Below are 15,411 nucleotides of genomic sequence, written 5' to 3'. Positions count from 1 at the left end.
AACACACATTTATTTAAGCATATGTGTGTGTATAAATATATATATATTTGTATATACTGTATAAATATATTTATATATAAACGCATACATTTATCTAAGCATATATATATAACCATACACACACACACACACACATATATATATGTGTGTGTGTGTATGTGTGTGTGTGTATACTATATATATATTTATATATAAACACATTTATCTAAGCATATATATTTATATATATATACACACACACAGACATTATAGATATATATATATATACACACACACACACACACTCAATGACATATCTATCTATCTGAGGCGGAGCTATAATTGCTTCCCGTGTTTCCCGACGGAGCCTAAATACCGACGGACCGTTGCTTTGGTCCGTCGCTTTTGTCTTCCCCATCCCCTTTTAGGCGCTGTTTTCCTATTGGCCGGCTTCCTAGGAGCCACGCCCCCTTCCAGGGCCAGGAAGGGGTGCTCCGATTGGTCCAGCGGAGAGGAGGCGGGAGGAAGAGCGATGAAGCCGCTTCCGGGTGTGTGGTCATGGTGACCGCGGTTGCCAGGTAGACAGCGGAATCCGGGGAACGGCGGGGGGCACCTGAGTGTGTCGGTTCTCAACCTTTGGTCCTCCATTTGCTTTGGACTTCAAATCCCAGAAGCCTCAGCCAAGTTGGCCAATAGTCAGGAATTGTGGGAAATGTAGTCCAAAAGGGCCAAAGATTGAGAAGCACTGGCAACAGGGAAAGGGTAGAATGGGGGCTTGCAGCATTTGAAGGTGTTGAGCTAGGAAGAGGCTAAAATGGGCATCCAAATCCCTGTGTAAATATACAGCGCTATGTAAATAAAGTATAATAATAATAATAATAATAATAATAATAATAATAAATCATGAAGCTTACTAATTGAAAGGGACCCAAGAGTCCTAGTGGACCACAATTTGAACCTGAGCCAACAGTGTGATGCTGCAGCTAAAAAGGCCAATGCGATTCTAGGCTGCATCGATAGAAGTATATTGTCTAGATCAAGGGAAGTACTGTATTAGTGCCTCTCTAGATAGATAGATAGATAGATAGATAGATAGATAGATAGATAGATAGATAGATAGAGAATGGGGGACACCTGGCTTAAGGAGACTTGTATGTGTGAAAGGGATCTAGGAGTCCAAGTAGACCACAAGTTGAAAATGAGTCAACAGTGCAATATGGCAGCTAAAAAGGCCAATGCGATTCTAGGCTGCATCAATAGAAGTATAGATCAAGGGAAGCAATAGTGCCACTCTATTCTGCTTTGGTCAGACCTCACCTGGAATAACACTGTGTCCAGTTTTGGGCACCACAGTTTAAAAAGGCTGTGGAGAAACTGGAGCCATGTGTCCAGAGGAGGGCGACCAAAATAGTGAAGGGTCTGGAAACCATGAATCCCTATGAGGAAAGACTTAAGGAGATGGGTATGTTTGGCCTGGAGAAGAGAAGGGTAAGAGGTTAAGGCCCCTTGCAGTATTCATGGGGTAGAACTAATGCACCTGGACACCACTTTAACTGCCAGAGCTCCATCTCACAGCGCCCTGAGTGTTGTGGTTTTGCCAGGCACCAGACCTCTATGGAAAAGAGAAGGCTGAAGACCTTGTAAAACTACAGATCCCAGGATCCCATAAGCTGGAGCTTTTTAGGTCCAAAACACACCGCAAAACACGCACAGCCTTCTACACAAATGATCGATTCTGCAATAGACGATTCAGAACTGTGAGCTGTCTTTCTTTAGTAAACTAGATTGTGTAGTAGGGAATGTTGTTTTTAATTGGTGTGTTACTCCTCGGGTTGGAAATTAGACCTCTGCGAAGTTGGGGGAAAGCGAGTTTAAGAACAAGTTGAGTTAGAAACTTTCTCAAGTCCTAACTGCATTCTCCTTTTTGCTGTTGAGTGAGTAGATGCTTGCTGTGTAGTGATGACACGCTGAATCATACATTGGGCAACTTAACTCATGTTACGTAACTTGTTTAATGAATAGATATTACAGCTCTGCAGGTGGTTGAGAAAAGGGAAAATGCTGCTTGACAAAAGCGGAAATGCTGTTCGATTGACTCCATAAGATCAGATAGCAGAGGACACAGTCAATCCTTCTTCCCCTGTATTTATTAATAATTAACACCAGCAGCATGGAGGATGTAGAGGCCACATAGGCATCAGAATTGCGGAGGTTCAAGGAATCAAGTGAGAAATCGGTCTGAAACACACTGCAGAAATAATCCAGTTTGAGACCGCTTTAACTGCCCTGGCTCAGTGATAGGGAATCCTGGGAATTGTAGTTTCATGTGGCCCCAGAGCTCTCTGACTTAGAAGGCTCAATGTCTCACAGTTTTCAATATTGCCAAGCATTGAGCCATGGCAGTTAAAGCAGTCTCAAATTGGATTATTTCTGCAGTGTGTTTTGGACCATAGTTAATAAAATTTAGGCCTAAATACTCTGAAGGCACAAGGTCCCATCCAAATTTGCAAGCTACGCAGGGTCAGCCCTGCCTCTTGCTTGGATGGGAGACTCCCAATGAATACCTTGTAGGCAAGGATCTGAAGGAGCACAACCACACTTGACCGTCTGCCCAGCAAGCCAAGCAAAGAGCGAAAGATAATCTGCCGAGTGAGAATTGAATGTTCTTCTAGGAGATTATTGGTGAGGCCATTCTGAAGCATTAAGTACCTGTTAGTACAGTCCAGCTCCACTCACATTAATGGGAGTTCTGCCATGGAGTGCAATGCAGTTGTACTCTGCCCTAAGTAGAGGTATAAAAAGCACTAGAGAGAAGACAGCCAGAATCGTCCAGGCCATTGTATTCCCAATGACCATGGATGGATGGATGTGAGAGATGGACAGTGAAGGAAGCAGACAGAAAGAAAATCAACTCATTCGCAATGTGGTGCTGGAGGAGAGTACTTGGGATCCCATGGACAGGAAGCTAAGATGATCAAGTTGAGACTATCGTACTTTGGCCACATCATGAGAAAGGCACGGATCACTAGAAAAAACAATAATGCTAGGAAAGGTAGATGGTAGGAAAGAAGAAAGACCACAGACCAGATGGAGAGACTGTCAGGGCGTTTATGGGCAAGGGCTTGCAGGATCTGGGCAAGGCAGTGGAGGGTTGGGATTCTTGGAGATGATTCATCCACAAGGTTGCCATGAGTCTGAGTCGACTCGAAGACAGCTAACGACAACAAATGTAGTATGTGCATTGCAGGCTTGTAAATAGCTGCTTGCTTGGTTGCCACTGGCCTGTAAGAATTACCTCTGTGCAACTGAACAGGAAAATTTTACGAAAGGAGGGGTGTGCATGTGGTTTTCTCCCTTTCAAGTCCCATGACTAAATCCGTATGTGTGGGCAGGCAAGCTGGTAAAAGACATTTGTGGATTAGTCATGTGTTAGGAGCTTACAACAAAGTTGACTTTGAGGCAGTCTACCATGGAAGTCATAGCTCAGGATGTAGCAGAGGCTTTGGTGCATAAGGCACCAAATTCAGTCTCTCATGCCTCTGGATGAATTGGATTTCAAAGAGCAGATGCTAGGAAAGACTGTGGAGAACTGGTGTCCGCCAGAAGAGTTGATACAGGGCCAAGATGGACCAGTGATCTGACTTAGTACAAGGCAGTTTTATATGTTCGTAGCTGTATAGCCTGGGTGCAAAAATATTCATGGGGACTACAATTTCCAGAACGCCCAACAGCCATGCTGTCCGAAGGATTCTGGGCATTGTATTCCAAGAAGGTTCCAGTTCTGGATGGCAGGAGGGTGGAAAATGAGTAGCTATTATCACACTGCGTAGCCGTCTTCCTTTTTGGTTATCAAGGCATTTCAATTACAGTGGTCCCTCCACATTCGCTGGGGTTAGGGGTGAAACAAAATAAAAAAACACTATTCTTTTTACCTGAGAGAACAGGTAGGGATCTTCAGGTTCTCCAAAGCAACTCTGTGGTCAACATCTGCCAGAGGCTTATCATAGAATCATGCTGGAGGACCGACAAATGCCTAGAGAAGTGTTTTCTCTAGGAACTTCTAGGATCTCCAGCACAAATCTATGGTCAACTTCGGGCAGCATTGTGCTGGAGGACCTCGAGATTCCTAGAGAGAACATATTAATCCAATTCGCAAATAATCCAATGTGCAAAAGGGAAAACAGCAAATGTGGAGGGCCAACTGTGCTCCATCCAAGAATGGTTCTATAACAGACTGATATAAGAGGATAGAAGGGGACATGCAGGAAGAAAATGTGCCTCTGAATGCATTGTCCCCGTTCTTCTTTCTAAATTGAAGCAACTTTCCCAAGCCGCCCATCTGTAATGTTACAGAGTCTTTCTAAGGCTTGAGCCCTTTAGCCAGTATTGGATTGAGAGTGTCGACTTGGCAGCCAGCCCTAGCCTTATTTAAATCTGTCATTCCTCTGTCAAAACCTTTGAGACAGGATACCAATGTAGGACACGCTGCAGCGAAGGCAGGCTTTTCAGAAAGGTAGGAACGTTGTATGTGTGTTTGTGTGCATGCGCTTTGCACCGCAGGGGAGGGTCGACCCGCTAAGGCCTTGTGCTATTTTTATACAAGGAGAAAAAACTGAGAGGTTTATGTTTCTTGCGTTTCTTTTTCTTAATGGTACCTTTTCCGCTCTCACCCAGTGACAGTTTCTATATCACTGTCTTTGCACCTCTCTGCCTCGATCCCAGAAGTGGGTCTGACTTTCTAAATGTGGAGCAGAGGGGCGATTTTAATGCAAATGAGCATTCTGATTCCAGTCTTCCAAATCTAACTGCAGCAAGACCTGCTTTGAGTTAAATTGCATGTGCTTAAATCTCGGTTAAAATTCACTGTGTCAGAATGCGTTTGGAGAACGGTTTAAGCTCAGGTGGGTAGGACTGGTAGGAAACTGTTGCTCCCCAGCCCCCCACAAACTTTTTTTAGGGGCTATGCCATTGGCATTCATTTTGCAAAATAGGTCTACCTTAATGCATCATAGTACCTTTAGCCATGCAGTTCTGTCTCATTAGCTTGGGGCGGTGGAAGACTTTCAGTTTACTTGTGTTGATCTGAACTAACCGAGAGGTATCTTAATCAGTCAGAGATATATTTCATTAGCAATCTTGCTTACATCTGGTCATGCGAATTAACATATAGCATGGCTGCTAACAAATGCACCATGAAAGAAAGTGATATCCTTCTGCATTTGAATCCCTGTGCGGCAATGCCTTGATCATAATCTGAGGCGAGCAAAAGTGAAGTTTAATTAAAACCTTTTTTTAATCTCTCAGATGAAAACAAATATTTTATGGCTTGGGGACACTTTGAAACACAGAGATGATGGTTATATTACTGTCGCTAGTCTTGGGTCTAGGAGCCCCAGCCATGAGTCAGGACATTGTCAGATCAAACATGAAAAACTGTATTTCACTGTACAGTAGAGTCCTACCAGTGATCTGGGCTTAAAGCCATCTTAACTATGGATAAAACTATGGATAAAGTCATAATTAACATGTTCAGTACATCTCAATTGAAATCTATAGCCTTTTGTGGGGTTTTGGGCTATGCAACCATGTTCTAGAAGAGTTTATTCCTGATGCTTCGCCGGTATCTGTGGCTGGCAGGAATAAACTCTTCTAGAACATGGGCGCATATCCTGAAACACCCCCCCCCCCCAAATAAAACCCATGGATGCTGACCATGAAAGCCTTCAGCATCACATTTCATAATCTTTTTCTGGTCTTCTCATTGGCTCTGTGAGGTAGGCCAGTATGGATTATCTCCATATTGCAGATGAGATAGCAGCTACCTGTCTTAAGCCCAGAGTAATCTATTGCCAATGAAATGCCCCAGCCTCTTAACCACAATGAAGAGATCACCAGTAAGCTGCTGTTGTACATCAGCATTCCCAAGATGCAGTGCTCTGAACAGCCAGCTCCTAAACATCCTCACATGGAAGGAAATCCTATTAAATGTCCTTAGTTTCAAGGAGTCAGAACATTTGGCTACTTCAGAATCCTTGCCAGCTTTTTCAGCTGTCTTAAACTGGGAGGATGTTATTTATTTGTTTATGGGATGAAGGGCCTTCCTCCAGAAGAACCTCCACTTGTTGATGAATTACTACTTCTCTCCATCTTGCTTTCATCACGTTTCCAACTAATGTAAAGTTAATAGGGACTAGAATTCAACATTATTCAGAAAATCAGTATGCAGAGGGAGCTTGTAGTACCTTTGAGACTAACTGAAAGAAAGAAGTGGGTAGCATGAACTTTCGTAGACTTGACCTAACTTCTTCAGATGCATGGGAAAGTACGGTAGGCACAAGTCTACGAAAGCTCATGCTATCAACTTCTTTCCTTTGGTTAGTCTCAAAGGTGCTACAAGATCCCTTTGCCTGTTGCTTTTCCACACTAACACAGCTATGGCTTTGAATTCTACCATCATTTGGAAAGTCTCAGGTTTCTCCAAACCTGGGCTAAAGGATATGAGCACTATTCTATCAAAGTTAAAAGCACTCAAGATCCATCAAATCCAGTATGTGCTTGAAATGAGGGTCCTTGAAAGCTCCTTAACTTTGTGCAGTGTTTATACCTGGCATTTGCTTAGTGCCTTACAGCCGATCAAATCCTAATTTCCCTGTTGTGCCTTGCCTTTGTAAGCGGCTCATTTTATTTCCTCACATAAAGCTAAAATGCAGAAAACTGAAGATGGTTCACTTAACAATACATCTGAGCGATCACCTGTGCAGCGCAGTGTGAAATGGAAATGGCTCTGTTGTACGTATGGCAGCACCAGACCGCCTTTCTAGCTCATTCCTAGCTTTTCCTCCTAAGCAGTGTTTGCATTTCCACGGGTGTTTTTGGATTTTGTTGCTGATTGAATATTCTCCCTGTAGAAGAGTTTAGTCTCTAAAGCAACGAAATGGAATTCCTTCACCTGGCGCCATGGTTAGCTGAGGCAAACCTTTCTCCAGACCCAAGAGTTCCAGGGTGTGGTAAGGCAATTTCTCTGACTGTGGATCCCGAGACTTGTATCACTTGGGCCCAGCAGTTCACAAGGTGGTTTATCACTTCTGCCCCCCGTTTCCCCTTCTCTGTTCTGTGTATGTGATTGCCTTCTGCTTTAATTGGAGTTTGTCTCACATTTGTGATACCAGCAAATATGTACATTATTGATATCATAGTGAGAAAGATAGAGTTGGCAGTTAACCCCTGCTCCATTTAATTGGAAACGCAGGTGGTAAAGGCAGACAGACTGAAGGTACAGTGGGAGCAATAAGTAGCGGAAGAAATTCCCCCCATCCCAGGGGAAAAAGCTTTGAAGAAGCTAATGTGACAACTCTCTCTCCAGAAAAAGCCCAGTCCAGCAAAGACTGAGCCTGCTCAGCCACAGACCTGAGTATAAAAAAGGGACAGGAGCAAGCAGTGGAATGCTCTGCTTGAGTAACTTACATTTTATAACAGAGGTGGGAATTGTGTGTCCTTCCAAATGTTGTTGAGTTACAACTGTCAGCCATTCGATGTGCTATCTAGGGCTTATAGTGCAGCAACAGTTTTGCAGTCCATGGTTCTGTCACCCAGTGGCTTTCATGGCCGAGTTGGGAATCGAACCCTAGTCTCCAGAGTCATAGTCTAACACTCAAACCACTATGCTGTAAACCAAATCCTTCCTAAGAGCAGAATTTCTGACAAGGGGTGCTAGGTCTGTAATAGTTACATCTGCTAGACAGCCTTTGTATACATTATGCGACAGAAAGCCCAAATGGCTTCCAAAATTTACACTGGAAAGGGAGTGGTAGCCAGTCCCAGGTCTCTCTATTCTTGCCTGCAGAGCCAGTGCTGTGAGTGTCAATAATGTTGGCCAGATGGACCATGGATCTGACTCTGCTTCATAGCAGGATATGGAACTGCCTTATGCTGGCATGGCCCATGACATCCTTTGTTGTCTACTTAGACTGGCACAGCTTCTTTGGGGAGCTTTCCCATCACTTCCGACATGGAGTCCTTTAACTAGAAATACTGGGGGTTGAACCTGGGATCTTCTCCATACAAAACATGCTGTACCAGTGTCCCTCTCTTTTGCAGCAGGAAAGGCTAGAACATGACGCAACAGGTTGGACCAAGAGCTTAGCATGTCATGTTGCTAGTCGTCTTGCCTTGGGCTGTGATTACATAGCACAGGTGTGGAGGTCAGGGTGAAGAGGCACAGGATTCGGCACCTGGAAAGCCGTAGTTTTCTCTCCCACTTTGACAAAATGAGGTGCATGAGTAACATTTTCTGAAAGGTCAGAGGAGGCTTTCCAGTGGATTCTGCCCTCTATTTAAGTCTAACCCAAATACGACAAACTTTGCAAAAGGTGCCTTTTCCGCACACAGTTTAGACAAATTTGCTTCAATCTGTTGCAGAGTTTCATTTTGTTCCTTTCATAGACTTTTTCTTTTAAAAGAGAAAACAGACACAGGTTTGGGCTTAAGAGTTTACAAATGCAGTTAACTTGTTTTAAACCCTGTTTTAACTGGTTTCACCCTTTGAGATCAAGAATGATCATCTAAAGATGCACACATTGAAAATACTCATGTGCTACTGGCCTACTTGGGCTGCATCACTTCAGAATGGGACAGAATGGGAATGCTTTTGTCTGTGTGTCTGAGAATGCGCCGAGTAGCAAAACACCTTGAATCGTTTTTTTAAATGTGTAGATGCTTCTACCCTTTATTAAAAAAAAGGAATAGTGTTTACTAACTCTTTGTACGCTAAGCATATGTATATACTGAGGGATGTTGATTCTTTTCCTGTACTCCACAGCCATTGCAGAGTCTTTCAGAGATAGCGTACATCTTCCAATTAATTGGGTATTCACTTTGAAAACAAATACCAACTGGATGCTGTCTTTCAACCAGATAGTTCTCAAGCTTGTCTACAAATAAATGCTTTTGTGAATTAAAAAGAAAATACAAAATGATCACTCCTTCCACCCTGCTCAGTAAAACCAATGCACACTGTTACATTAATATATAACCACAAATCAGCTCAAACAGCAACTCATGAGTAAAAACAAAGGTTTTAAATTGGCATCTAAATGAGATGACCAACCATGTGCCTTGGGAAAACCTTCCAGAGTCTTGAGTGCAAAACCAAAAGAGGCTCTATGCCCACCCAATTCTTCTTCAAAGTTGGTTTTCTCACAGTGAAGCCTCATTCAAAGGCTTGAGTGTGGAGGATGGATTGCCCTGTGGTGGTCCTTCCATGTCTGATTCCATCTTAGGCATGTTCCTAAGTGAGATCTTACACTGATATCTTCAAGAGGTAGTGATCTCTGAAATGGTTATGCAAACATATGCATAACTGTGTTTTGTCACTTGTGAGATACTGACAACCCAACGTGGGAGGAGGGGGAGTCCCAAACCCAGCTGTCTTCTTCTATCTGGTTGCCACCAAGCAATTTTTTGCTTTCAAATACATGGTTTAGTACATGTGTTTGCATTAAAACACTGGTTCTGTAGAGAGCTTTAAAAGTTACTTTTTAGATCTCCTCCTCCCAGAAACGGACACTGGCTATCTGACTTGGGGATGCTGGGAGTGGTGATGCTGGGACTGGAGTCAGCCAAGCACAGTCCAACCCAGCTGCTTTGTCACTTATGTGCTGATATACATGCTGCAAAATAGGATGTGGTGATGCTGCTAAACTGTACTATTTAGTCATGTGCAAAACTAGTGAATTAGTTTGCAAACACCCATCTTCCATCCTGCTTATTTCTTCCAAATCCAGGCGGAGTGGACAGAAAGCAAGACTTATGGGTCTCACCTCCACAGTCGTTCTTCCGCTGCTTTTTGGTAGCCTGGGGGTCTTTGGTATTTTCCGGCTGCTGCAGCGAATGCGGGTGAAGGCCTATCTCAAGGATGCAGTGGTGGTCATCACAGGAGCAACTTCAGGACTTGGGAAAGGTAAGTCTCTGAGAGGTTTGGCATAGAAAAAGAGGAAGGCAGCTTGTATAGAAACAGCATTTTGCCCTGCAAGCTTTGGGATGCTTATTCTTATGATTACACTCAGCCTGAATAGTTTATCTCTTTGTCACCCATCTTTCTTTGTATCAGTTTAGCAGAAGCTGAATTGTCCTCCCTTGAGATGCAGAATCTAGGTTTATGTCACCTCCTCCCACTGCTGTTTATTCACTTTGACACATCTACTTAAGTGTGGCAGTTTCTGCACTTGCTGTCCTCATAAAACAGTTTCTTGTCACCCAAGTGTATGTGTCGAGGGGGGAGCCTTACTTTAGTTCACCATCAGAGGCTGTGGAATTAACAAAACTATTCTGGGAGGAAACATCAAACTACCAGTGTCTGTGGGAAGAGAGGTTATTGAACTGTTTTTAAACACCTTCTTTGAGGATGACAGAATTGTTCTCAATCTTAGCAAACCAAGAAATGTTGTCTGGTAGGGGCCAGCACTCATGGTATGGAAATAAAGAAATTTTGCAAGAAATCAGGTGTTGATCTAACTCTCTAGTATTAGCCATCTTCAGCCCTGTGAAAAAGCAGGACCCAAATGTCATGAGTGAATAGATAATTCTGTAGTGTAACTTGTGTTACTGGGCTACAAACATGGGGTAGATCTTCCTTAGACCCATCTCTGTTTAACCTGTTTGGAAGCATTAATCTACATTTTCTTTTCATGTGGCATGTTTTCTCTCCTGCTCTCTTCTGTCTTGTCAAGAGTGTGCCAAAGCTTTCCATGCTGCTGGGTCAAAACTGGTCCTGTGTGGCAGGAATGGGGAGAGGCTTCAGGATCTTCTGCGGGAGCTCTCTTCCAGTGCTGACCACCCAAAGAATGTAAGTAGGCCTTCTCCTGGCATAACCTTCACTCTTAGGGAGGTAAAGCTGATTTGGCCACGAGAGAGAGGCAGACAAATAGATGGGGAGGGGGATCTCAGGAGTAAGTGTCTTACTTAAAGCATTTTGCTCCACCTTGGAACTGGCATTTTAAACACTGATGGCCAGAGTTAAACTGCTGAGCATTGGGGCCAAATCTCAGGTGGCCAGACCTTTTCCCTCAGGCAGTTTTTAGATGGTCCCCTAACTTCTGAACATCCTCCTGTTAAAAGGTTGAAAGGCCTTTCATACGGTTTAATAACTGGAAGTAAGAGTTGTAAGGTAAAATATGCTGAACTTTTTGGTACCACCATTTGGCTTTTGGCCCTGCTGACCACTGTAATGCAGCCCAAGAATAGCTCTGAATTTACTCCTCAGACCTTAAAGAGGAGAGGAGAGAAGCCAATGGCCAGCACCCCATATTGTGGAAGGGAGGCTATAAATCTGTTACACACTTTTGAACAGTGCTTAATTTACTCTGTTGTGTGACCCTGAGTTCTAGCATGCGCAGAGAGCCAAACAGTTTTCTCTCTCCAAGATGACCTAATCTTATAATCATCTTTTCTGGAGCCTAGGATGTCATGCGTACACATATCTGATTTTATTATCTCAGTATCACTCTGAGTGAGAGCAGGGTAAGGATCATTGTGTGGGGATAGTCTTGCTGGGGAGAAACAGTTAAAGCACTCACCTCAGGATATCAGAAACAGAAGGAATGATTAGTTTCTGCCTTGGTTGCTGTTAGTGCCTTCAAAGTGCCTAACAAAATAGAGGACCAAAATAGATGCACTGTAAAGCTACCCAGCGAATTCTGTGGCTGTGCAAGTTCAGATACACCTGACTCCTGTCCGCTCCCCTTTTAACAGCCCCATAAACACCACACCGTGATCTTTGACCTCTCAGACATCAAAGCAGTAGTTAGTGCTGCCGAGGAGATTTTGAAGAGTGTGGATCACGTGGATATCTTGATCAACAATGCTGGGATCAGTTACCGAGGCACCATTGTGGATACAGTGGTGGAGGTAGACCGAAAAGTGATGGAAACCAACTACTTTGGCCCAATTGCATTGACCAAAGGTAAAGTTTAACGCATCCTTCTCATTTGATTTTTTCCCCTATTTTTACTAAGCTTTCACACTCCAGAGAATGCAGCTGTGACTGTGCAACACTTGCCTTAACTGAGTGTTGTGCTGAGTCTAGTGGAAGGTAGGGCTTGCCAGGCCAAAGGACCAGGATTTCTTCTGAGCATAAGGAGGATGGTGGTATTCGCTATAGCCTTCTGGCATCTTTTTTCTGTCTGAGCTTAGTTGCCATCATCATCACAGTACTGTTGTGAGTACATCTCGTTGTGAGCAATCCCCATTGATTCCAAATACTTTGGGGTAGCTTGGTCTTGAATGGCAATTAAGGTTAGAAAATGACTGTCTAAGAAAACCTCTTTCCATCCTTTCCTCCCACATCTTCCACACTTGTACCCAGTTTAGTTATTTTCAAGCAATTGCAAAGATAACTCTCCTGACAGGCTTAGCCCAAATGGATCTTGACACTCAAAAAGTCCTTAACCTCCCATTGAAAGCTCTCCTTGACTTGGAGGCCAAGCTTGCGCTGTCATCTTTCTTCACACTGGAAGAGCAAAGCAGGTGGGCGTCATAGAACAGATTTTGACAGCCGATTGCCTTCCTCCTTTTCCTTTGCAACATTTGAGGGGATGGGGACACAGGGTTCACAAAAGAGAGTTGGGTCATGTTGTTGAGATTGATTCTAGAGCAGAAGCTAGGAAGAAGAAACTAGCTTCTCCTTGGATCCAAGAAAACATTGGTTCTCACAGCAACATTCTCATCCCCTCTCCAGCGCTTCTCCCTTCCATGATCAAGAGGAGAAAAGGCCACATTGTAGCTATCAGCAGCGTTCAAGGCAAATTTGTGATTCCTTTCCGTTCTGCATGTAAGTATTTCCTTTGTGAGTTTTACAAATACTGTAACACTTTGCTCTTGCCATTGGCTTTGGAAGTTTCAACGTTCAGGAAAAATTCCATGGGCACAGTCTCAGAGATATAGATGTGGCTTTGCATCCTAAAAGCCTTTTTAATTTTCTCCAGAGTTCTCATTTTATGAGAGGTCAGGATAGAGGGATGCCATTCTTAGTGGTTAAGATGCTAATTCTGACGATCGGAAGGTTGGCAGTTGGAGGCCCAAGTGCCGCATGATGGGGTGAGCTCCCATCACTAGATCCAGCTTCTGCCATCCTAGCAGTTTGAAAGCATGCAAATGCAAGTACATAGGTACCACTTCAGTGGGAAGGTAAAAGCATTAGGTGCAGTCATGCTGGGCACATGGCCACCAGAGCTGTCTTCGGACAACACTGGCTTTTCGGCTTTGTGACGGAGATGAGCATCATCCCCTACATTTGGTTATGACTAAACATTCATGTCTAGGGGAAACCTTTACCTTTTACAGGACTGTTCAGCAGCCACTATGTCCCTAGTCTACATATGCTGAGCTGCAGCCAAGTATCCCAAGAGCCCTAAGAGCCCAGACACCAAAATCCCAGGGAACCTTGGCAACACAGCACAGTGGAAGTGGTTGATCACATTGCTTGCCTCAACAAAGGCAGGCAACTTTACAATAGGTTTAATTTACTTGCCATGACTAACAGCCATTTTCCTTGGGCATGCAACACACAGCCCTTTTGATTACTTTATGTAACAGAAAAGGAGTCTAGCTGAGAAAATCAGTGACTGAGCCTGTATCCTTTGTGCATTTTCCAGATGCAGCCTCCAAGCATGCCATCCAAGCGTTTTTTGACTGCCTGCGAGCAGAAGTGGAGCAGTATGGTATTGATGTGACCGTTGTGAGCCCTGGCTACATTCAGACAAACCTGTCACTGAATGCCATAACAGCAGATGGATCTCAGTATGGAGGTGAGAGCTGCCTTTGCCTGTGTAATTTCTGTGTCTGCTGATACATACAGAGGAGCATTGTGCAGAGCATGCGTTATGTGCGCCTTCAGGTTGCCTGTTGACTTATGGTGACTTCATGAATGTCAGAGAGGTTTCTTAGGAAAGGGCTACTCAGAGGTGGTTTGGCCAGTTCCTTCCTCTGATATATAGCCTACAAGCACTTGGTATTCATTGGTGGTCTCCCAGCCAAGTGCTTACCCTGCTTACTTTCCAAGATTACATAGGACCTGATGCCTTCAGGGTATTTAGGCAGAGAGAGGAACAATAAAAGAAAGTCACATTGCCAAAATATTTGGGAGAATATCATGGCCAGAATCCTATGACCTTTTACTTTGCATGTACCTACTAGAAGCACTAAGAAACAGTTACTGAATTGTTAATATGTACATTTAGTGACTGATGCAGAGCAAATCAGTCTTGTTGTGCATCAGGAAGTTTGCCAGCTCTGCTACATAGTACTATAACAGCAATCCTGTACTGTACATGGACATTGCATAACTGCCCAATTTAATTCTGTAAAGTGAGGCACCTGCCCAGGGAAGTTACATTTTTAGACTACAGCTCTTTAAATCTTCCAGCTGGCTATGGGATTTTAGGAAGTGGGAATTTTTTGAGTTGCATTATAGCATTACCTAATGTTCAAGACGTTCACTTGTCTTTTCTTCTGTCAGTGATGGACAAGACCACCAGTGGAGGCAAGGCAGCTGCAGAGGTGGCCCAGGTGGTTCTCAATGCCGTGGGAGAGAAGAGGAAGGAGGTGCTGGTGGCTGGCATCCTACCTTCATTGGTGGTGTACCTTCGAACGCTCTGCCCCAGGCTCTTCTTCACTATTATGGCCTCCAGAGCCCGAAAGGAGAGAAAAGCCAAGGATTCCTAGCCTTGTTTGCAGTCTCACTTGTCAAATTGTTAACTGCAAGCAAAAGCGAACCCGAGTATTTGTACGGTTCTGTGGGAAGCATGAACATTTACATTTTCCCCGGGTGAAGAGTTATATCCAGCTGGGCACCACCCAAAGATCAGCTGTTGCATCACCTGCAAAGGGTTTCCTCAACTATTGGAGAGCTTTTTTTTTAAACTGCAAGAAGGGAGTTCTGTGCCCTGAAATTAAAACAGGAGCTGCGCTTCTAACACACCTTGATTTATTCACGCTGGGCTTTGTAACCTGTCATTAACAGCTCAGTGATCTTAAATGTTAATGTCAATGCATTTAAGCACTGGGGATGGAAATAAAGTGCAAGTTCCCTCTTGCCTTTCCTAGCTGTTTTGTGAAAAAATGCATGCATTTGCAGGCTGCATCTTTACCCGAGCTTGGAAGCAGTTTGCATTATGCATGTTTGTCCTGCTACCCTTTCTACATTTTATACAGTAATCAGAAACAGAAGACTGCCACCATCATTCCTAGTGTTTGTGACAGCAGAGTAACAGTGTAAATTCACCTGCACAAGACCTTGTTCAGGGAGAAATAAAGAGCTAGTGCTAGGTAGGGGGTTACAAGAGACCTGTCACATCAGAAGCGGAAGACATAAGTTGTGTTTGCAAGAGTCATGCTGATGGGGAAAAGACAGACTCCTTTGCAGCCAAACCTAACTCC

At 43.8% G+C, this 15,411-nt stretch overlaps 1 protein-coding gene across 2 annotated transcripts; it reads left to right on the top strand.

The window, feature by feature from the left end:
- The first annotated feature begins 457 nt into the window (after positions 1 to 457).
- On the top strand, positions 458 to 14,845 carry DHRS7B (dehydrogenase/reductase 7B). 2 transcript variants are annotated; one of them, XM_042438610.1, is made up of 7 exons: positions 458 to 557; positions 9,762 to 9,937; positions 10,707 to 10,822; positions 11,728 to 11,938; positions 12,713 to 12,805; positions 13,629 to 13,781; positions 14,492 to 14,845. In XM_042438610.1, the coding sequence occupies exons 1-7, from the start codon at positions 538 to 540 to the stop codon at positions 14,695 to 14,697; spliced, it is 975 nt and encodes a 324-aa protein (XP_042294544.1). In that variant the 5' UTR covers positions 458 to 537; the 3' UTR covers positions 14,698 to 14,845. The 2 variants fall into 2 exon arrangements, with proteins under 2 accessions (XP_042294544.1, XP_042294543.1); XM_042438609.1 differs by lacking the exon at positions 458 to 557 and adding an exon at positions 6,849 to 7,050.
- The last annotated feature ends 566 nt before the right edge of the window (positions 14,846 to 15,411 follow it).

The sequence above is a fragment of the Sceloporus undulatus genome, chromosome 8 (assembly GCF_019175285.1).
Source record: "Sceloporus undulatus isolate JIND9_A2432 ecotype Alabama chromosome 8, SceUnd_v1.1, whole genome shotgun sequence".
Classification (NCBI taxonomy): Eukaryota; Metazoa; Chordata; class Lepidosauria; order Squamata; family Phrynosomatidae; genus Sceloporus; species Sceloporus undulatus.
Note: the sequence above shows the minus strand (reverse complement) of the source record. Positions and strands in the feature narration are given on the sequence as shown.

Excerpts from the sequence above, each read along its gene's own strand:
- DHRS7B (XM_042438609.1), top strand. The coding sequence starts at position 6,914 with ATGGAATTCCTTCACCTGGCGCCATGGTTAGCTGAGGCAAACCTTTCT. Across the intron at positions 10,823-11,727 it reads GTGCTGACCACCCAAAGAAT|CCCCATAAACACCACACCGT; the intron begins GTAAGTAGGCCT and ends CCCTTTTAACAG. Across the intron at positions 12,806-13,628 it reads GATTCCTTTCCGTTCTGCAT|ATGCAGCCTCCAAGCATGCC; the intron begins GTAAGTATTTCC and ends TGCATTTTCCAG.